General features: G+C 37.9%; 1 protein-coding gene across 1 annotated transcript in view; it reads right to left on the reverse strand.

The window, feature by feature from the left end:
- AP4E1 (adaptor-related protein complex 4, epsilon 1 subunit) overlaps window positions 1-24,305 on the reverse strand; it is a 94,334-nt gene that overhangs the window by 47,904 nt on the left and 22,125 nt on the right. Inside the window, exons 6-8 of the mRNA XM_006831651.1 lie at window positions 17,698-17,857; window positions 9,546-9,712; window positions 6,300-6,373 (exon numbers count right to left, since the gene is read on the reverse strand). Of these exons, the coding sequence (XP_006831714.1) occupies window positions 6,300-6,373; window positions 9,546-9,712; window positions 17,698-17,857 (401 nt within the window). The remainder of the gene's footprint in view (window positions 1-6,299; window positions 6,374-9,545; window positions 9,713-17,697; window positions 17,858-24,305) is intronic.

The following is a 24,305-nucleotide window of genomic DNA, read 5'->3' on the forward strand; positions in this document are numbered from 1 at the left end:
GGGAGAAAGATGAGGCTTTCTACTCCCGTAAAGATTTACACCCTCGGAAACCCTGTACAGGGTCGCTATGGGTCGGAACTGACTCCACGGCACTTAACAACAACAACAACCAGTCAAGGACCTCAGAGGGTGGTTGTGGGAGGGCTGATAGCAGAGTTCCTGACCCTAGAGATGGAGTTCCTATAGGTCTAGGTGTTACCTACATTCAGGGAACTCAATTCGGAAGTAGTTGATGAAGGTCCCTACTGGAGCTGGTTTCGGTGTCTTTTCTGATAGGACAGTTGGGTGCAGGGTGGCTGGTTATAAGGGTTTCTGCTACACTAATACTGGTCTGCTGGCTCTGCAGGTTCTCTAGAGCGGGAGCCAAGCCAAAATGAATCCAGGCACCAAAGTGGCACAGCTGGCCCCTGCCTCAAACTGGCGTGGCTCCCAACCACAGGCTCTGAATTCACAGAGACAAGGACTGCACTGGAGGTGGATGAAGGTGAGAGATGGCCACACCTCTGGTCAGAAAAAGGAGGGAACCACAACTTTACTGTCTCTTTTGTGAATCTGCTCTGTCAGGCTACCTTCTGTTGCTAAAGTTGCTCACAAAAGCTCAAGATGGTTGTGCTGCATCTGGGTGGTGGTTCACCAGTCAGTCTCCCTCGCTCGCTGTCTCAGTTCAGCTTCTCCTCCAAGTAAGCACTGAATCCATTTTTCTAACCTTTCCTCTGAAAGGTTTTTCATCTGTATCTGTTCCATTTGGTCTCTCATATCTTAGTTGTAGAGGGTACGCGTGTTTGATTGCCTAGTCTATCATCTTGCCAAAGTCCCTCTTGGTATGAAAGTCTTGTCTATTATCACCACAAGCAGGGTTGGGACACCACATTACAATTTAGTGAGTGTAGAAGTTTTGGTTACCTTCCTTGTCTTTGCAGACAGGGATGCGTCCCATAACTGTTTCTGTGTGGTGCTTGGAAGAAGTACTGGGGTTTGTATCACTATGCTACTCCTTCTTCCTGGTCTGTGTATTAGAGACAGCTGGCTTTTACTGGAGTTTTGTTTATTTTGTTTTGTCTCATTGATTGGTGTATCCAGGTTGCTGGCTTCCCAGTACCCAGTTTGGGGCATATGACAAGAAAAGGAAACCCTGGAAATTCACCTCCACTTTGTTCCTTGGGTCTCAAGGTCCTTGCCTTCTTTTCTCCACCTTTCAGTCATATGCGTGTTTTATATATAATGCTCAGGATTTACCTGCACTTAGTATGAAATACAGGGAAAAGGTACCTGTGACTGTTTTGTCTCTTGTACTCCATTCATTTTAAAAGTTGCTCTTAACTGACTCTCACTTATGCAACTCACTGTGTGTCAGAGTAGAACTGTGCTCCACAAGGTTTTCAATGATTGATTTTTCTGAAGCTAATAGTCAGACCTTTCTTCCGAGGTGTCCTTGGGCAGACTCACACCTCCAACCTTTTAGTTGGCAGCAAAGTACATTAACCATTGCATTATCTCCCCACCTCCCTAGGCTATAGTCCTATCGATTTAATTTACTGAAAATACCATTCTCATGTTAGTACCTTGTCCAAAATTCTTCTATGATTTCAAATTTATACAGTATAAAGTCCTTTGGCTGCCATGTGAGAATTGTCACAATATTGCTCACCACCACAAATCCTCCGTTTGGACTGCTGACTCACTATTCTCTGAAAATGTTTTAAACATACCCACTTAGGCACTTCTCTCGTTTTCTTTACCTAGGAGCCCCTTCAGCCTCCCCCTTCTAGCTAAATCCTACCTATCTTTCAAGGGTCTAGCACATCAATAAATCTTGACCTGTGTCATCTGGCTCAGTGATCTCTATCTGGCCTGTTAAAATATCTATTACCCATCTAGTAGTTCAAAATACCAACTGAGAGGATCCAAAATCAATCCTATCCCCTCTATATACAGGATCCAAAATCAATCCTATCCCCTCTATATACAAGAGTTGATAGGGACAGGCGACTTAGACACTGGCTACCTAAAATGGGAGGAGCTATAAAGGCACAAAGTGACTGGCTTACAAGTTTTCAAGAGGGAATTTAGTTTCAGAGTTTGTGGGGGAAGGCAGAATCCCCACTGAATAGTTTTCATCTTGTCTTTGTCTAAATGGGTCTGGTGAAAAGAGATGGGAATAAGATTCTTATTATTCAATAGTGAGTAATTGTTTTCATGACTAATTGCAACTTTCACAACTATAAAGGTAGAAGCTTTGTAACTGAAAGAGGGGAGTAATTAATTTTACAGTCCAGGAACAGAGAACCCTAGGACCATCAAAGGAGAAGAGCATGAGCGGAATGTAGGGCCCTATCCAGAGAAGCAGTGATACCAGAGATGGAGGCAGGGATGAGAGCATGGACAGAGAGAGCAGCTGAGGACTCTAGACTCATGAAAAGAGAAAGGCTGTGTGCTGGAAGCCAGGTGCTGATGGCCAGGGGTCAGGCTTTCAGAATGTGTCCTTTGGTTGTTTAAATGATTATATATTCCTGAGTGTTTTTGTGTACATCTCCCCTGTTGTTACCCGCCCCAGCCCCCCGCCAAAAAAAAAAGAAGGAATGGAAGCAAATATTGTTGAATGATTATGCACAGAGGAGATTGTAATTACTGCAATGAAATGAGGAGTGTAAAACTGATGTTCCCCTATGTAAACTAATCACTCAATTCACAACAAAAATGAAAAAAAAAAAAAAATGTATTACCCCCACACCTCTGCATTCTGCTTTATACTTTTATTATATATTTATGAATAAATTCTCTTCCATTATGGGTACAATCCATAAAGACAAAGATCACATCCTATATTTCTTCATGCTCTCTACATAACTATACAATGCCTGGCACATAGCAGATAACTCAATGAATATCTTCAATGTGATTTATTTATTCATTCATTACCTTATGTCAGTAAGGTAAGTTATAACAATAACAATAGAACGTTTATAAAAACACAGCTTAGAAAATATTAACACCAAAACCTAGCTAGATAAAAGAAAAATAACGTTCTCTTTCTTTAATCCAGTTATATCTTATGAATCATCAATTATCCAAGTGCCAGATACTGGGGATATGGTAGTCAATAAGACAGACACAGTCCCTGCCCTTATGAAGCTTTTAATTTAAAATTCACACCCCTAACCAAAAAAAATTTACACTAGGTTTCCTTGGGAATATTCTACTACTGATATAGTCATTGTAACTCTAAACTGTTTTAATGCAAATGTAAATGAAATAAAACAACGAAACAATAAATAAAAATAAAACAGAAGCTACGACACATGTGTAACAAGTTGAAACACTGACTGACAGCCTACAAAGAAACAAACTGGTGGTGCTGGTTCAAGGAATCTTAGTAAAAGAAATGTAGTAAAATGCCTAGTAAGAACATCAAAAAATTTCCCTCAGGTATACAGTATTCTCCAAATCAAAAGGAAGAGATAACAGTGGTGTCTCCAGGAAAGGGAACTGGGTGGTAGGTGATAAAGATGAAAGGGAGACTTACTGTTCATTGTATACCCTTTTGAACCTTTTGAATTTTGAACCATGTGCAATTATTACCTATTTAAAAAAAATAAAAACAAATTAAAGCTGAAATGTTAACTATAAGAAAATAGTAAGTTTCTGCTAGCAAAAAGAAAAAAAAGATTCTCAACTAAAATTTAAACAGAATCTCTTGAGAATATTTCAAATTCTTATCCTAGACACTCAATATACCTCAAACAAATCATTTTAACTTAGTTTATTTAGTTCCCCTTTAATAATACCTGGTACAGATAAGGAGCCCTGATAGCTCTGTAGGATAAGCACTGGGCTGCTAACCACAAGGTCAGCAGTTCAAACCCACCAGCTGGTCCTGGGGAGAAAGAGGAGGCTTTCGGCTCCCATAAAGACGTACAGCCTCAAAAACCCTATACAAGGTCTCTATGAGTTGGAATGAACTCAGTGGAATTGACTCAGCAGCAGCAGCAACAGATTTTCTGGCAGCTTCTAACCAAACCACCTGCTACAATAAGGGATACCCTTGTCTCTGGACTCTAACTTTTCTCACTACGCATCAGGAACCTAGATATTATCAACTGTTCATTATACTATATACTCATAAGGGCAAGCCTGTGTCTACCTTATTATTCCTTTTACTTCTTACATTTAGCACAGAGAAATACAGAAGCCAATTTACTCTTTCGTTCAATCTGTACCTAATTTACAAATCAAGTTTTTGCTTGGTTGGCATTCAATAAATATCAGTTGAACACATGAATAAACTACTTTCACTGATTTAATGACCATTTATACATACAACATAAAACTACCTCCAAAGTTTTCAGTCACAATTCACTACCATGTGCATTATTTTTCCTGGATGTATCTCATGCATGCAATCCTTTTTCCTGAGTCCTATTTATGTCTTTGTCTTTAGCACTTTTTAAACTAGTTCAATTTCATCCCTCTAAGCGTAGTGGTTACGAATCGGGCTGTGAACCTCAAGGTCGGCAGTTCAAAACTACCAGCAGTTCCGTGGTAGAAAGATGAGGCGGTCTGCTCCCGTAAAGATTTACAGCCTCGGAAACCCTATACAGGGTCGTTATGGGTCGGAATCGACTCGACAGCACTTAAACAACAACAACAATCTATACTTCTACAATCATCGTTCTTCAAAGTTCACAATAGTATATCACTGTTTGAAAGACCAGGTAAAGCTCTTTATCCCATTTGTTGTTAAGTGCCGTCGAGTCAGTTCCGACCCATAGCGACCCTGTACAGGGTTTCCGAGGGTGTAAATCTTTACGGGAGTAGAAAGCCTCATCTTTCTCCCACAGAGCAGCTGGTAGTTTCGAACTGCCGACCTTAAGGTTCGCAGCCTGACTCGTAACCACTACGCTACCAAAGCTCCTCATGATAATTTACAAACTTCCTCATCTGAGTCAAGTCTCTCAAAATGCCTCCTGTACTGTTCTCCAAAGCATGCAAAAGTCAAATTATTTCACTTCTGTCTTTTAAATAGCTCCAAAAATCTCAATTTCTTCACTGAGCTTTCTCAAACTGGTCAGAAAAGAATAGTTCTTCCCTCTGGCTGTTTAACTTGGAAGGTTTTGTTGTCGTTGTTACTTCCTTAGTTCTCTACCCTCCTCTCCTCATTTAATCTTATCTCATCACTAACTTACTTTTTAAATTGTATAAAATGTAAGTGATTTATTGCCTCTTCACAAAATAGTATGCTATTATTCTACATCTGTATATATTGCATATCTTACTCATATGCATGTGAAAATTGGACAATGAATACAGGCTGTAGAAGAATTCATGCATCTGAGTTATGGTGTTGGAGGAGAATTAAAAGTATTATTGATCACCAAAAGAACAAACAAATCTGTGTTGAAGAAGTACACCCAGAATGCTCCTTGGAAGTCAGGATATCCAGACTTCATCTCTCATACTTCAGAAATATTATCAAGAGGGACCGATACCTGGAGAAGGACAGCATGCGTGGTAGAGACTCAGCAAAAAAGAGGAAGACCCCCAATGAGATGGGTTGGCACAGTGGCAGAAGCAATGGGCTTAAGCAAAGCAACAATTGTGAAGTTGGCATTGTACTGGGCAGCGTTTCTGTTGTGTACAAGGTCACTATGAGTCAGTACCAACTCGACAGCACCTAACAACTCATTCTTCAGGTATCATCTTAAATATCACTTTCTTAGGAAAATCTTTCTTGTTCTCCCTCCTAACTTAGGAGGCTTCAAAAATTGCACAGAAAAATTCCAATACTGTTTAACTCAATTTTGAACAAACTCTTTGAAGCTCTCTTGTATACATAATCCCACTTCACCCCGTCATTCTCTTTGTAGCAATACTTGTGTCTTTTTTCCATTATCTAGTACGTGAGCCCTATGAAAATAATGTTTCTCATAGCTGTACTCCAAGCACCTTATACAGGACCTGAGAAATAACAAAATTTTAACAAATATTTGACAACTGACTGATTATTTAAGCACTATCTTCACATGTGGAACAGATCTGCTGGATTATCTTCATAGTTAATTAAGGACTTGATGAATGTTTTCAATAAGGAGAAAAATATAAGTGAATTTAAGTCAACATCTAGAACAATGTAATAATTTGAAATTATTTTAAAATAAGTTTTAAAATAACAATAACCTACAAAGAGCCACCTTAAAATTTAATGTATAAAAATTAATCAGAACTTATAGCATTCCAACACAGATTTGGCTATGACACTAGAAAACACCTTTAGTCATTAGAATAGCATATATATTACATACCATATGTGACATTGTGATTTAACTCGGCTCTTCGTAAGGATTCATCAAGAACATCATACATTAATTCACTTGTCCTGTTTAAAAGATATTTTATTTGCAGTAGATTATAATATTCTAACAAAAAAAAATAATAAAACAGCTTTTCAAACTTCTCTCTTTAAAATTTAAGAGAAGTAAAAGAAATGCATTTTATGGTGGAGTTATATGAATTTCCCTTATTGAAGATTTCATTTGCTTTGTTCCATGAGTTTTGAACTTCCTAGTCAGTGAAGACATATATTTGAATCAATCAATTCTGTCCTGAAATTGTACCAAGTTTATAAACAAGGGATTGTTTGGTTAAATACACTGTCTTTTATAATTTTCTTTGCAATAAACTATCTCTATGTGGTTGGAAGCACGTAGTCCTGTGCAGCAGGATGGCACGCAAACTCAAGAAATACTCCTTTTTTTTTTTTTTTGAGCCTTGGAGTGGCATTTTTCGTTAAGTACTGGATTGCTAAAGCAGTTCCTAACCATCAGTCCCTCCTCAGAAACGCTATACAGGGTCAGAGCCAACTCGACAGCACTTAACAACAATGTGTTGTAAGTGACTATAGCAGTAGTTCATACATTCAATTATTCCAAACAATATAATCTGGGACTATATCCTGGTATGGCACTGTAGGATAAGCATTAGGCCAAAAGGCTGGTTTGAACTGCAAGGTCAGCAGTTCAAACTCATCAGTCACTCCTCAGAAACCTTATATAGGGTCAGAATTGGCTTGACAGCACTTAACAACAACATATGTAAATTAAATCTCATGTGTGTTACATTTTGTAGAAAATTTCTTTCTCAAATATACAGTCAGAAAATTAAATCTGAAGTGCATATACATTTATAATATTAATTGAAACCCTAAGGAACAGTTATACTCTGTTCTATAGGGTTGCTATGAGTAGGAATTGACTAGATAGAAGCAAGTTTGGTTTTGGGTTTTAATTACTGTTCAACTGAGCTCTTTAAGGTAAGGATTATCTTACTAATTCATATATATATATATATACACTCCAAATTCATCCATGAAGGAAAGATAATGCTAATAAATTTAATAAATTTTCTAAACATCTACTAAGATAGATACTAAGAATATATATGACACTAAGTCCTTTAGGAGGGACCAGTTGCTGGAGAAGGATATCATGTTTGGTAAGGTGGAGAGTCAGAGAAAAAAAGGAAGACCCCCAGCGAGATAGATTCGCCAAGTGGCAGCATCAATGGGCTCAAGCGTGGCAACAGTAGTGAGGTTGGCCCAGGACCAGGTAGTGTTTCGTTCTGTTGTGCATAAGGTTGCTATGAGTTGGTGCCAACTCGATGGTACCTAACAACAACAAAGTCCTTTAGACCAATAAAGTATGATGTATTACTATGAAATCAGTTGTTTTAAAACAGCATTGTAGATTATTCCAACTAGAGCTTCATGAAAGAGTAAGTTGGAGTTACATAAATGAAAACATAATAAAGAGAGACATTTCTGTGTGTGTGCGTATAATTCCGTCACCTCCAAGTTTTCACTGTAGTCTGGAATTAAGATTTATCAACACAGAAAAGGTAACAGAATAATACAAAGAATGATACAGTGCAATTAGCAGTGATGAGGAGCTCACAGGCAGATGGATTCTGAAATGAAGCTGCTATGAAACATTTCTAGTTTCTAGGAGCAACAGCCTAGGGAAAGGTCTTATGAAGCTAGGCTACAGAATTATAATGCATATGTATGCTATTAAATAAAAGGGAACCATATCTCAAAGTCAGAACACTAACAAATATTTCCTTAAGAAAGAAACCTATCACGCATTGTAGATACATGAAAAAACTCAAGCCATGGTCTTTGTTCTCAACTGAACTAAAATCTAATTGAAATGCTATCAAATAGTTTAACAAAAAAATTTTTTAAATAAAAACAATTTGCATTCATGCAACTCATACACACATAAGAATGATCAAATAAATAAATATAAATAATTAAGGCTAAAATATAGACAAGGGTTTTTTTTTGTACTACTCATGGAACTATTCTGTAAGTTTACAAAATAATATTAAAAAATAAATAAAAACATAAATGTAAAAAAATTACATATATATATTAGAAAGAGAGTCCTGGTGTGGAGCTATAGAATAAGGATGAGTTGTTAACCACAAGATTAGAGGTTCAAACCCACCAGCCACTCCTCAGAAACCCTATACAGGGTCAGGGTCACTATGAATTAGAACTGACTCCATGAGACTTACATACAATAAATATATTGCATATTGTAGAAGGAGCTCTGGTAGTGTAGCAGTTACGAATCTGGCTGCTAATCTCGTGGTCAGCAGTTTGAAACTCCCAACTGTTCCGTGGGAGAAAGATGAAGCTTTCTGCTCCCATAAAGATTTATAGCCTCGGAAACCCGGTACAGGGTCGCTATGAGTCGGAACCGACTCCACGGCACATAACAAGTGCCGTCAAGTCAGTTCCAACCCATAGCAACCCTGTATAGGGTTTCCCAGGAGTAGCTGGTGAGCTTGAACCACCAACCTTGAGATTCAACCCAACTTTGCAGCTCTGTATATATATATACACACACACACATACATATAAAGGCACCAAGAAATTTAATATAAATTATTAGTCAAGGGAGTAATTCAGCCAAATGAATTAAGAAGGTGAAGTCTTCACACCCAACTAGATCAAGGGTCAGCAAACTTCGGCCCACAATTTTAATCTGGCTTGATGCCTATTTTTGTAAGCTTTAAGAGTGGTTTTTACCTTTTTAAATGGTTGTGGGGGAAAAAAATCAAAAGAATAATATCTTATAACTCATGAAAATTATATGAAACTCAAGATTTAATATCCATATGTTTTATTGGAATACAGCCATGCTCATTCATTGACATACATCTATGGCTGTGTCTGCTATAATAGTAACGTTGAACAGTAGCAACCTATGCTCCACAAAGTCAAAAATATTTATTATTTGGCCCTTTACAGTTTACCAATTGCTGAACTCAAAAACTTCATAAAGGAGATGAAATTTCATGGGTAACTTTACCAATGGGTAGGATTCAGATAAGCAGAGAGTCAGGGTATCCCAGTAACCTGAAAGAACTTAAGTCTTTCTTACAGTGGTTTATTTACCTGACTCATCAAGAAATTTTTAGGCAACTAAGCCCACGGGCTGTCATGCTATATGGGATCATTAAATAAATTACTTAGAATAGTTTACCTTTGATCATCTTTTCCTAGAAGTCCCAGTATTCTCAAGAGTTGAATTTGTAACCATGGAGCCGGAACACTGTGGTAATTGAAATCTACTGGGAGTTTTCCTCCAACTACTTGCTTCAAAATTGTAACAAAACTCCCAGTCAGGTCTTTATAACTGGATGAATTCTCCTGGATATAAATGAAAAAACAAAAACAAAACACCTTTTAATAATAATGTTTTACCAAATATAAAATAGATATGGTTGAAATGCTATAATCTACTTACTATATAGAACTTCAGATAATACATATTCACTACAAGTTTCCTATTTAATTTAATGAAGCAGTGCTCTAATGTGTATAATTTATTCCATGATTAACCCAACGCTGAATCATCCCCCAAAAAGCTTCCATTACTCCTTCTTGCTCTCACACACAATTCAGTCACACTCCAAAAGTTCTTATAATTTCATCGTAGATACTGCTGTTTTGTGCTATTGTTCCAACTCAAAGTGACCCTCTATAGGGTTTCCAAGAGAGGCTGGGGGGTTTGAACTGCCAACCTTCTGGTTAGCAGTTCAGTGCTTATCCTACAATGCCACACCAGAGTTCCTATTTTAGATAACATCCTTAATAATCAAATAGCCAGAAATGAAAGCAAAAAGTAAGAATAGGCATAGTAATAAAGGGCAGTAAAACCTCTGCATCTGATAAAAATCATGACCTGTTTTTGAACTCTGAATTTTTTGCAAGTGTGCTAGTGTAAATGACATAAATGCAGACTTAGTGAAAAATCACAAACAAGACTGTAAATATTTAAATTTGCATTCTGTCAATTCCTTGGGCCTTTTTTTTTTTTTTAGTTTTTATTGTGAATTATGTGTTAGTTTACATGGGAGAACATTATCTTTACATTCATTCTATATTATTTTGTTTCATTGCAGTGCTACAATCCCCTGCATGCATCACCCAATAACCAAAGGGTACAACCTGCACGCCTGCCCCTCGGCTGCCAGCACACAGCTCCTCTCCCTCCCTGAGTCCAGAGTCCCCAGCCACTCCTTCTCTCCACAGCATCATCTCTGCCTCCATCCCTGGTGTCACTGTCTCCCCTGACAGGGTCCCACACTTCCCTTTTTTCTCCCTTGACCTTGATGTTTCCAGGGAGCTCCCCTCCTGGACTGCAAAGTCAGCCACTTCCCTCCTTTGGTTAAAAGAACATTTACATTTACCTTTCCAACACTCACTGTCAGACCTGATGGCAATCATTCCCTATTGAACCACAGGAGTCCTATCCCCCTCACCTTTTATCAACCCCATCCAGACAGGCTGGAAACAACTCAGTGGTGATTCTGCCTTTCCCATACCCTCTGGAACTAGGTTCCCTATTGAAAGCTTGTAAGCCAGTCACTTCTTGCCTTTGTAGCCCCTCCATTTTGGGTAGCCAATGCCTAAGTTCTCCATCCTTGTCTACCCTGTGTACCGGGGGTGGGGGTGGGGGCGTGGGAATGATCCTCACGGCAAAGATTTGTTTGCTTTTGTCATACTGCATCCATCAAGTTCATCCAATTGTAGTGGGTTATTCTTTTTTTTTTAATTCCCTCTTCTTTCTTACTCTAGTCATGTTCTGATCATCCATGCAGCCTTGTTTTTTGCCAATGCCTTCAGCACAGCTTGGACGTCTTCCCTCAGTAACAGTTCTTGATCATATGGTAGTGTTGTTAAGTGCCACTGTGTCAATTCCAACCCATAGTGATCCTGTATAGAGTTTCCAAGGAGCAGCTGGTGAGCTTGAGCCACCAACACTGCAGCTCAAACGGCTTTGCAGTCTGGTACATTAACCCACAGCACCTTGAAATGGTTGAACATCTACAAATACTTTTTGGTACAGTAACTCTGTGTATCCCTTCCATTTTCTTTTTTTTTGGAACCTTATAAATTTATTAATGTTTTACATCAAAGAATTATATCAAAAAGGAAAAACAGATAGCTTACAGATTTGTATAAAGTTTTGGGACATATATATCCAAAAATACAACCATGCTTGCTGAAAGTAAAGAGGACTTAAAATATTTACTGATGAAGATCAAAGAGCACAGCCTTCAGTATGGATTGCATCTCAATCTAAAGAAAACAAAAATTCTCACTGGACCAATAAACAACATTCTTATCAACAGAGAAAAGACTGAAGTTGTCAAGGACTTCATCCTTCTTGGATCAACTATTAACACTCATGGAAACAGCAGTCAAGAAATCAAACGATGTATTGCATTAGGTAAATCTGCTGCACAAGACCTTTTTAAAGTGTTGAAGAGCAAAGATGTCATCTTAGAAGGCTAAGGTGCGCCTGACCCATGCCATGATATTTTCAATGACCTAATATACAGGCAAAAGCTGCACAGTGATTAAGGTTAGGAAGACCATAGAAGAATTGATGTATTTGAGTTATGGTGTTGGAGGAGAATATTGAAAGTGCCATGAGCTGCCAAAAGAACCACAGATCTCTCTGTGTTGGAAGAAGTGCAGCCAGAGCGCTCTTTGGAGACCAGGATGGCCAAACTTTGTCTCTGATACTTTGGACATATTGTCAGGAGGGACCAGTCGCTGGAGAAGGATATCCTATTAGGTAAGGTGGAGGGTCAGAGAAAAAGAGGAAGACCCCCAGCGAGATGGATTGGTAAAGTGGCAGCATCAATGGACTCAAGCATGACAACAATTGTGAGGTTGGCCCAGGATCAGGCAGTGTTTTTTGTTTTTGTTTTTGTTTTTATTAAATGTTTTTATTTTGGATTGAGTGAAAGTTTACAGGGCACATCATCAGCTTCACATTCAACCATTCATATAGCTTGTTTCATTACATTGATTATTATCCTCTCCATATATCATCAGTTAACAGTGTTTCTCTTTATCCTCTTTAGCTTTTTTTGTTTTTTTAGGGGGGGAGAACTTGCCTTTTTAGAATTTACAGTCTCAGCTTTTAGGGAAGGTTTTTACATTTGTCTGTGGATATCCAGGGCTCATATATGAGATTACTAACAAGCATTACTGAATAATCAGATGAGGGACAGTCTGCTATGTCTACTAGGTGGCTAAAGTCTGATCCTCAGAGCCTATGGTTTGGACCTTCCATTTTCTTTTAATGCTTCCTGCAACATTCACTATTTTGCCCTTGTTGTTAAATGCTGTTGAGTCTGTTCCAACTTATAGTGATCCTGTATAAGGTTTCTGAAAAGTAGTTGGTGGGTTTAAACCACCAACCTTAGAGTTAGTAGTCCAGTGCTTACCCTACAATGTCACACCAGGACTCCTTCAATAATGCAACCTGAGGAAACAACCTAGCCACAACCTCACCCTCTGCAGCTCCACCATGGTTAAGAGCCAATACCAACCTCTATACCATCAGATCAAAGATAGACAGTAGCCAATATTAGTCAAACCTATCCTAAACTGAAGTACACAAATAAGAATAGAACACACACTTCCATACTTTAACTACACACACTAGAGACAAATGGTAAGAGCCTACGAATACAGCAACATACAATCAGCAATTGCAATACAAATATTACAACCCCACAATGCCCCAGAGACAACAGACAATTTTAGCTCATACAAAGAAACAAGATAGAATAGATTAAACAAATCACCAAGCTGCAGAGCCAGAAAAATATTCTAAGGAAGAAAAGACAATGCAACTAAAACTAACCGAAAAAAACGAATTCAAAAGAATGATACTTGGGTCCCATAAAGGATTGACAGAAAGACTGAAGAAAGCAAGAAGAAAACAGAAAAAAAACTTTAGCAAGAATTCAGAAAACACTACAAGAACAGGCAAAAATAAATGGAAACAATACCAGCTCTGCAATTAAAAATCCAGAAGATTAATACTAACATTTCAGAAATGGACACTACACCGAAAGGGCAAAGGAGCAGATTCAAAGCAATGGAAGCACAAATTAGTGAGCTTGATGATAAATTTCTCAGTACTAGTATGCTAGAAGAACAATCAGAAAAAAATAAATGAAAAAATCCTAAGAAAGTCTAAGAGTTATGTGGGATATCACAAGCAGGAACAACTTACCGGTAATCAGAATTACCGAAGAGGAAGATAAAATAAAAAGCAGAGAAAATTGCTGAAGATTTATTAGAAGGAAACTTCCCAAACATCATAAAAGACAAGAAATAAGTACACAAGAACCTGAACAAATCCCAAACAGGATAGATTCCAAAAGAAAATCAAGACATATCATAATCAAACTTTCCAAACAAAAGACAAGGAAAGAATCCTGAGAGCAGTTCAGGAAAAACAAAAAGTCACCTACAAAGGAGAACCAATAAGACCTAGGCACTGTTCTCAGCAGAACCCAGGCAGGCAAGAAGGCAACGGGATGATATAAACAAAACTCTGAAAGAAAAAATTGCCAACAAGAATCATATACCCAGAAAAGCTGTCCCTCAAATACAACTGCAAAATTATGAGATTTCTAGATCAACAGAAATTAAAGGAATCTGTAATAACCAGATCAACTATATGAAACATACTAAAGGATGTTCTTTGAACTGAGAACCAAAAACAGCAGACAAGAACCTGAGATTAACATTCATTACAATACCACTCAGAACTCAAACCAGATATGTTGTTAAGTGCTGTTGAGTAGGTTCCAACTCATAGAGACCCTGTCTAGGGTTTCTGAGGAGTTGCTCGTGAATTTGAACCACTGATCTTTCAGATCAAACTGACTTTGCGGTCCAGTGCTTATCCTACAGTACCACACCAGGACTACAACTAGATATATTTAAAGTACAACAGACCTACAAGACTGAAAATAGGAAACCAACGTTACCAATTTATAATGAAGTCAACTATAAAGCAAAAGAGGAAATAGTTTAAATATAGAACTTCCAAATGGTAAGGAAGTTAAGTAGACTTCAAGATAAAACACAATGTTTTAAGCAAGGAAAAAATTAATACATTACAGGGCAACCTTAAATTAATACACCTACACATCAAAATAAAAAAGAAGAAAATCAGAAAGATATATTAAACATTAACACACCAGAAATGACAATGAAAAGAAAACCACAAACAAAATTAATTCAGTGCAGAAAACTATGAGGAATAAGGAAACCAGAAGCAAACAAAAACACAGAGAAAAATGACAGAGGTCAATTCATAGCTACTGGTAATTACACTGAAGGTAAATGCATTGAATGCACCAGTCAAGAGACATAGCAGAATGGGTAATAAAAAAGGACCCTACGGTATGCTGTCTATAAGAGACACATCAAAAATATGGAAACAGTCTAAACGTCCATCAACAGGAGAATGGTTACACAAATTTTGGTACAAAATTTGAATCTGCAAAATTCGAATTTGGTACATATGAATCTGCAAAACACCTCACAACATAGATGAACCTGGAGGACATTATGATGAGTGAAAATAGTCCATCACACATGGACAAATATTATATAGCACCAATGTTGTAAAAAAGTGAAGAAAAGGTTTTCTTGATAAAAGAAACAATCTACAATGGTTATGTTGTTGTTGTTGTTGTTAAGTGCCATCGAGTCGGGTCCGACCCATAGTGACCCTGTACAGGGTTTCCTAGGGTGTAAATCTTTACGGGAGTAGAAAGCCTCATCTTTCTCCCGCGGAGCGGCTGGTAGTTTCGAACCGCTGACCTTAAGGTTCGCAGCCCGATTCGTAACCACTACGCTACCAGAGCTCCTTATATGAGGGGGAGGGAAAATTATTCACGGGCTAGAAGGTAGACACACGTTAATATGAGTGATGGGGCAGGCAATATACAAGAGGGAGGTTAACAGAGGAAAGATGAAGGTAGTGGGAGGCACAGGGAGGAATGTAATAGTTCAAGTGAATAGTGGTAAATACTGCTAACTATTGGTAATGGAAGGGATTGCAACCATTGTAATGAAACAAAGCATATGATTTTTTTGATATAAAATTGGTGCTCTGCTCTGTAAACTTTCACTCAATTCCCAATAAAAAAGTTAAAATAAATAAATAAGTGACTAAAAGAAACAAACAGAAAAAAAGAACCTAAAAGGAAACTAACACAATGCAGGTAGGTGATACATATTAAATACTATCAGAGAAACAGAGTAAACAGTATTTCTGAAATAAGAAAAGTATTCTACTTTTTAAAGTTTAAACACACAAATAAGCACACAGAGTAATAAAAAAAGATGTTGCTACAAGAGGAAAATATGATAGCAAAATTTAAAATTCATTTTAAAGGTTGATAAAAATTAAGGAAAAAGATGAATATTAGTAGAAACAAATAAGAAAGCTAAAAGACAAATTCCGCTAAATTGAAGCAATGACTAAAAGAGGAAATCAGAAAAAATAAAGGGGAGCCTGTGTGGAATTATCCAAAAAATAATACAAGACCATTTTTCAGAACTTTAAGGATCTGAGTTACATATTGAAATAATTCATGAAAATCACCAAAGAGAAAAGAGCAGTTTCATATAAAAGATAAAAGTCAGAATGTTATAAAAACTTAGGACAATCAATGGAAGTCACAAAACAGTGAAGTAATGCCCTCAAAATTCTGAAGAAACATGATTTTACACAGGATTTAAGAGTCAGTCAAACTAATATGGATATTTTCATACATGCAAGGGCTCAAAATATTTACTTTCCAAAAACCATTTTGTAGAATATATAAAGGAACTTCAAAAAGTTTATGGATAAATGTCATTACCTTTCAAATCCATTTTGCTATGATTTGAAAACACAAAACTGAGGAATTGTACTCCAACAGAAAGGAATGGTGATGTCCCCTATGTACACAATGTGCCTCACATCCTAGAGAGCAATAATGAGACAGGGACAAAAGACTGGAGAACCGAGCAGGAACAGTGGGAAAGGAATAGGGAGTTTATCCATTTGAAAAATCATTACCAGGTACTCTGGTAGCAACATGGTTATGAATCGGGCTGCTAACAGCAAGGTCGGCAGTTGGAAACTACCAGCTGTTCCGCTGGAGAAAGATGAGGCTTTCTGTTCCCGTAAAGATTTACAGGCTCGGAAACCCTGTGCAGGGTCACTATGAGTTGGAACTGACTCCATGGTACTTAACAACAACAACATAGACCTGCTGGTAGTGTAGTGTTTACTAGTCAGGCTGCTAACCTCCAGGTCAGCAGTTCGAAACTACCAGCTGTTCCGTGGAAGAATATAAGGCTTTCTGCTCCCGTAAAGAGTTACAGCCTCGGAAACCTTATGGCTCAGGGTCACTGAGTCAGAACTGACTCCACAACACCTCACCACCACCATATAGACTCACTGGACATTAAGGGGGAAAAAAATCCATCGTAGTACACAGATAATTAATCAAATAAAAACAATTATTAACAGCAGGAAAAACAGACTACTGTGAAGAAAATAAGGAATCATAGTTGGTTCACAATAAATAATATTTACATAGATTCAGTAATGCAAACTCTGGCTTAACTCTGAATATCAACAACAGCTGATAATGGCCAAAAAGCTCTACATGTGGTTGCCTATGGGAACTAGAACAGAGGCAGACCAGTAGGGTCAGGCAGAGTGTGCTAACAGTGCATTACAGTTGTTCAATAAGTCCTTGAGAACTTTTTTCCATCTATTATATGATAAAACTGTTTCCATCTATTATATGATAAAACTAAAATTGTTTATTAAATTATAAAAGAAGAGTTTGTTAAACAAAATAAATTTTTAATTGGTGAAATAAGTATAAAGGCACCTGACCTTTCAGCACTGTCTGCCTATTCCTAATCATTTAACTCTCTTTTCTCATCTGACACAGTGCCAATGGACAGAGTCACCACTGTACAGTAAGACCGTGCACAACCGCCAATACCTTTTCTCATCTCTACATGCTGTTATGCACATAAAAAACTAATCTTCAAATTTAAATCATCTTCCACAGCCAACATCTATCTAGCTATATTTCTTTTATAACATGAAGAAGTCTGAGGGATCAAAAAAAAAAGACCAGTTTTGGACAACTCTTACATTACCAATAATTTGCAAAAATTACTACTAGAGTCAGTAATAAAAATGTTAACTGTTAATAAAGCATTTTACAGAAATATATTTTTTTCAATTCCATATTTTTCTAATGGTAACTGTTCAGTGCCTGCTGAGATTTCCAACTTACCTTAATCATCCTAAGGTATATGTGCAAGGAGGCAGCCATGACCCCAACATCTCTGTCACAAAGTGCCTTCCGAAATTTAATGTGAATATGCTGCACTTGATTGGGAGCAATCAGATGGAATTTGTACAATGCTAGAACAGCTTTTCTTCGTATGATCTCCCTAAAGATAAAAATGAAATCTAAACAAGCCAATCTGAATCAATAGTATTTATTTTGTTTAAAAAGAGTATGGGACAGATGATTTCAAAATATCGGCAACTTCCTTATGATTTAAAAATGATAATGATATATTTATCATTAACTTCCTTATTCTAATACACCAGACTATATAGTTATCTAGGAGGTAATAAGATCACAAGATACTTGAACTACCCATGTTATACATTTCTGTAGTTATGGAATTTGTTTTTGTAACAAATGCTTTTTAGATCAGAAAAAAATAAACACTTTCAGTGTTTTTAATTTTTTCTAATACCATTCTTGAAAGCTTTATCTCAAGAAATTGGAAGCAAAAAAAGGTAACAGTAAGTTCAAGTCAGTAATAGATAATTTCAGTTAATATTAGCCTATTAACATTGAAGGAGCTTTGGTAACGTAGTGGTTACGAATCGGGCTGCTAACCTCAAGGTCGGCAGTTCGAAACTACTAGTGGGTCCGCGGGAGAAAGATGAGGCATTCTGCTCCTGTAAAGATTTACAGCCTTGGAAACCCTGTGCAGGGTCACTATGAGTGGGAACCGACTCCACAGTACATAACAACAATTAACACTGAAACTCTAACATTCTCATTCTAAAGATTCAGACTCATAGCGACCTTACAGGACAGACTAGAACTGCTTTGTAGCGTTTCCGAGACTATCAAAACTTATAGGAGCACAATGTCTCACCTTTCTCCTTAGAGCAGCTTATGGGTTTAAGCAATTAATTTGGCTAATCATAGCCTAGTGCTTAACCCATTGTACCACCAAATATGACCTAAAGCCCCATACTTTGGAGGCGCAGGGAGATACATACAGAAAAACACAGTCCTAATCCTCTCCTAGGAGTCCTGGTGTGGCGCTATGGGATAAAGCCCTGGACAGCAAGGTTGGTATGAATCACAAGATCTGTGGTTCAAATTCACCAGCCGCTCCTTGGAAACCCTATACAGGTAGGTCTGCTGTGAGCCAGAACTGCTTCAATAGCACTTACAAGATCACTTCTTTCTTAAGAAGCTCTGGTGATGCAGTGGACTAACATTGGGCTGCTAGACATAAGGTCAGCAGTTTAGACCCAACAGTTCATCTGGAGGAGAAAGATGTGACGGTCTGCTTCAGTAAAGATTTACAGCCTTTGGAACCCTATAAGGCAGTTCTACTCTGTCCTAAAGCATCATCATGATTCAATTTCAACACAATGACAGTGGGTTTAGGTTTTTCATTATTCTTTTTCTTGCCTGATGATGGTAGTTATGTGCCGTGGTGTTGGTCCCCACTCATAGCAGCCCTGCTATGGGTTTCTGAGATCATAAATCTTCACCGGAACACAAAGCCTCATCTTTCTCCTGTGGAGTGGCTGGTAGATTCGAACTGCTGGCCTTGTGATTACCAGCCCAACTCATACCCCACTACATTAGCACTCCTTTTTCTTGTCTTGCTCATCTCTTATTTTTAAAACTTCATTACAATGAAAAAGTAAGTATACACACTATTTTCCTATTTCACTTGTATAAAAAATCTAGAAAAATAAAAGAGTTGCCAACCTATGGTGGCATGGTGGGCAAAGTGTGTTGGGCTGCTAACCGTAAAGTTGCTCAAACCAACCAGCCACTCTGAAAGAGAAAAATGAGATAGCATGCTTCTGTAAAGATTGTTATCTGTTGCTGTTGTTAAGTGCCTTTGAGTAAGTTCGGATTCATAGCAACCCTCTATAGGGTTTCTAGGGAGCAGGTGATGGGTTTGTACCACCCACTTTGCGGTAAGCAGTCTAGTGCTTGTCCTACAGCGCCACACCAGGATCTCCTTGGAAGATTATGTCCTTGGAAACCAGACAGGGCAAAGTCTACTCTGTCCTACAGGGTCACTATGAGTTGAAATGAACTCTATACCCATTTCTGTTTCTCTCTTATTTGCAGGTCACTCTGGCAGTACTTACAATATATGCTACATTAGTATTACTTTTAGGGATCCTTAATATATATTTGCTATCTACAATCATGGAGTCCTGGTGTGACACTGTGGGTTAATATGCTGGACTGCAAAGTCGGTTCAACCACAAGGTCGGCGGTTCAAGCTCACCAGTTGCTCCTTGGAAACTTTACACAGGGTCACTGTGAGTTAGAATTGACTCAACAGTGCTTAATAGCAACAATAATACCCATTCTTCCCAATCTCCCTACAAAAACTATCCCATTGACGGAAAATTCTTTTCAAATAAAACAGGAACAGATTTAGCAATAGGTTTTCCATTCGTATTAGTACTAATGGTAAATATAAACTATTGTCACTGGATATTAGCCACTATTGGATAATAAGTAAATGAAGTTAGGAAAAAAACAGTATACACTCTGAACATGCTCAGGAATTTCTAGGCCTAGCCCAAAGTGGCAGTACTACACTACACATTAGGAGAGCAGCTCTGGCTCTGGCTTGCTGATATATGACCAAAGATTCAAAAGTTGAGACCATGCCAAGTCTCACATCCTCTCTGTGGTAGCTATTGGCCGACCGGTAGCTCTGTCCCATATTCTTTAGCTCTTTACTCTAGAAGCACAAAGCTGGGTACAGCCCTAAGTGCAAAAGTAAGAGCTTCAAAAAAGTCTGAACTGCAGGTAGAAGATGGAGAGGTCAGGATGAAATTATAGTAGACAGGAGACAGAAAAAAACTACTCTGAAGAATTTCATATAAGAGGTCAGTAAATACATCACAAAAGAGCTGTGGTAAGGAAAAATTATTTAAAATGTTACTGGCTATGATCAGATTAACCTATAATTATCTAAGAAAAACAAATACTTTTCCCCCCGATAATTGTCTATACCCATCCTTTGTTCTAAATACAGATTTGATGTAAACAAAAAATAAAAAGTATGAAAAAGCTATCAAATTAGTCTATAATGCTGAGTAAAAGCTATGATTTTAGCTAGAAGATTCATGGCTCAAAACTTCCTAAAGTACACAAGCTGTTAGAAGACATTATACATTCATAGAACATCAAGAATACTGACTTAGGACTTTAGGAAAAATGGCACACTAGACAAACGCAATACACAGGCCCTCTACAACAAAGACACGAGAGATCAGAGAGAGACTGACAAGTCAATAGCTGGCCAGCGACCACCTTGAACTTTTGTGAGCACCTCTGGCAGAGCAGATTCACACAGGCAATGGGAAAGGTGCAATCCCTTCATTTCCCCCATGCTCCCCTAGTAACCAGGAGTGGTCAGCGCCCACCCTCATCCACTCCCAGCACAGACCCTGCTTTCTAGGAGTTGGAGGTGCATGGTGTGAGCCATGACAGTATGAGGTGAGGCCAGCTGCACCACTTCGGTGCCTGGATTCAGGTGGGCTAGGTCCAGATCTACAGAACCCAAAGAGCCAGCAGACCAGCATTAGTCTAGCAAAAATCCTCCTAACCAACCATCCTGCCCTATTCATCCAGAATAAAACCATCTCCATTCCCTTGAATTTTATCCTTTCTATCTTTTGTTTCTCCTTTTTTTCTCCAATGTCACATGTCCCCTCATATTTTTTTTCCCTCTTTTGATCTTTCTTTACTACACTACACTCTCTCTTTTCATTTTCCCCTCCCTGGTTTTTCTAAGTATGTTTTATTTCTTCCTTTTAGTTTCAATTTTACTTTTCTCTTCTATAGTTTCATTTTCCTGTCCTTCTTTTCTCATTTTAGCTATTATTTCTTTTGTTCAGGTTGCTGCCTGATTCTTTTTTCTCTTTTATTACTTCCTCTTTTCATTATTAGTTGCTTGTTTATTATGTACTATTTTCTTGTGTGCATGTGGCAAGAGGAGGGATGGGGAGAAAGGAGGGGGTGTTTCTCCTCTTTCCCATCCAACAGAAGACAGCAACCATTGTCATACACCCAGCCACAAGAGTGCTCTCTTAAGTTCCACCTATGGGGCAAGAGCAAATACCAGCTCCTATATCACCTGATCAATATTAGAAAGCAGCAAACACCAGTCAAAGCCACACTAAACTAAGGTGCATGAATGGCAAACAGTACATGCTTTCATTCTCTACACCCAAAGGAGACAGTAGGTGAGAACCTAAGAACACATCAACATATAATCATCAATTAAATACAAATAAGACAATACTGCTGCGCCCCAGAGACAACAGACAACTTTAACTCACACAAAGAAATAATAATAAAAAAAAAAAAAACGCTCAACCTAATGACCAATATACAGAACCAAAAAACATTTCTGAGGAAGAAAAGGTAATGGAACTAATTGAAAAAGAATTAAAAAGAATGATATTTAGGTGGCATCAAAGGATTCACTGAAAGACTGAAGAAAGCAAAGAGAACACAGAAAAACTTTTAGAAGAATTCAGGGAAACACTACAAGAACAAATAGAAAAAAAAAAAAAAATGCAAATTTTAGAACAACATCAAGCCCATAATTAGAAATCTAGAAAATTAATATTAAGACTTCAGAAATGGACAATATATTGAAAGGGAAAAGGGGTACATTTGAAGTCATGAAAACATGAATTAGTGAGCTTGAAGACAAATCTCAATACTAGTATGCTAGAAGAACAATCAGAAAACAGAATGGGAAAAAAAAAATCAAAGAAAGTCTGTGATTTATGTGGGACACCATGGAAAGGAATAACATAGGGTGATTGGAATTCCGGAACAGGAAGAGACAATAAAAAGCACAGAGAATATTATCAAAGAATTGTTAGAACAAAAGTTCCCAAAATCATGAAAGACAAGATGTATACAAAAAGCTGAATGAATCCCAAACCAACTAGATCCCAAAACAAAATCATCAAGACATTTCATAAGACAAACCAAAGACAATAAAAGACTCCTGAGATTTCCTGAGAAGCTCACGAAAAATAAAAAGCTATCAACAAAGGAGAAACAATAAGACTAAGCTCTGATTTTCAGCAGAAACCATGCAGGCAAGAGGATAATGGAAAGACATATACAAAACTCTGAAAAAAACACAAACTGACGATCAAGAATCATATACACAGACAAATGTGATGGCTCTAATATAAGGCATACATAGACTACCAAACATTTTGAAAATTACACAAACAAAAGTAGGCAAAATGGATGAATGGGACATACTAAACATTAAAAACTTATGTGCATCAAAAGACTTCATCAAAAGAGTAAAAAAGGAGCCCATAGAATGGGAAAAATCTTTTGCAACGACACATCAGACAAGGGACTAATTTCCAAAATATGTAAGAACATATATAACACCTCTACAAGAAAAGGACAAAAAACCTAATTAAAAAATGGGCACAGGGCATGAACAGACACTTCACCAAGGAGGAGATCTGGGAAGCCAACAAACATATGAAGAAATGTTCACGATCACTAGCCATCAGAGAGATGCAAATAAAAACAACAATGAGATATCATCTCACACGGGCAATTACATCAAAGTTAAAAAAAGTGGAGGACAATAAATGCTGGCGAGGATGTGGACAGACTGGGACCCTCCTACATTGCTGGTGGGATTGCAAATTATCCAACCACTCTGGAAAACAATATGGCGCTTCCTCAGAAGGTTGTAAATAGAAGTATCTTATGATCCAGAAATTTTTCCACTTGGTATCTACCCACAAGAAATACGAGCCATAACACGAGCAGATATATGCACACCAATGTTCATAGCAGCACTAGTCACAATAGCAAAAAGATGGAGACAGCCTAAGTGCCCATCAGTGGAAGAATGGATAAACAAACTTTGGTACATACACATAATGGAATATTATGCTACCTTAAAGAATAACAAGGAAGCTACAAGCCACCACATTACATGGATGAACCTTGAGGACATTATGCTGAGTGAAATCAGTCTGTCATAAAAGGAGAAATACCGCACAGGACTATTACTGTAAAAGATTAAGAAAAAGTACCCACACTAAAAGGGGGAAAAATATTCTTTCCTGGTTACTGGGGTATATAGGGTGGCGTGAAGGGGGGTAGGGGAAGGTGGAGCACAGGATAGGGAATAGACACAGGATAGTGAATAGATAAAGGATAGTTTGGGTGCTGTGGGGGGCATACAGTAGAAGGGGGAGGGTAAAGGAAGAACAAGGCAGATGGGAGAACAGTTAGGCAGGTTTACATGGGCTAAATAGGACAGAGATAAATAGCAATGTAAGCACAACCTTGGAACAACAGAGCTCTGGGATACAAGGATTGAGGCATGGTTTGAATGGATAAAAGCAGGGAAATAATATTAAGATGCTTGGCTGTCTTTTGAATCTTGGTTTCCCTTATCTACTATTGTAAAATAGACACTTGAAAGGGAAAGGAATAGCCAGGAACATCACCATAGAAAGCTTCTAAGTCCATCTTCAGCCTATAACTGATGGGAATACCTAAACTGGGGCTAGAACTTGCCCAGTGAAGGAGGCTTCCTGTGG

Source organism: Chrysochloris asiatica, unplaced genomic scaffold (assembly GCF_000296735.1).
Source record: "Chrysochloris asiatica unplaced genomic scaffold, ChrAsi1.0 scaffold00004, whole genome shotgun sequence".
NCBI classification, from domain to species: domain Eukaryota; kingdom Metazoa; phylum Chordata; class Mammalia; order Afrosoricida; family Chrysochloridae; genus Chrysochloris; species Chrysochloris asiatica.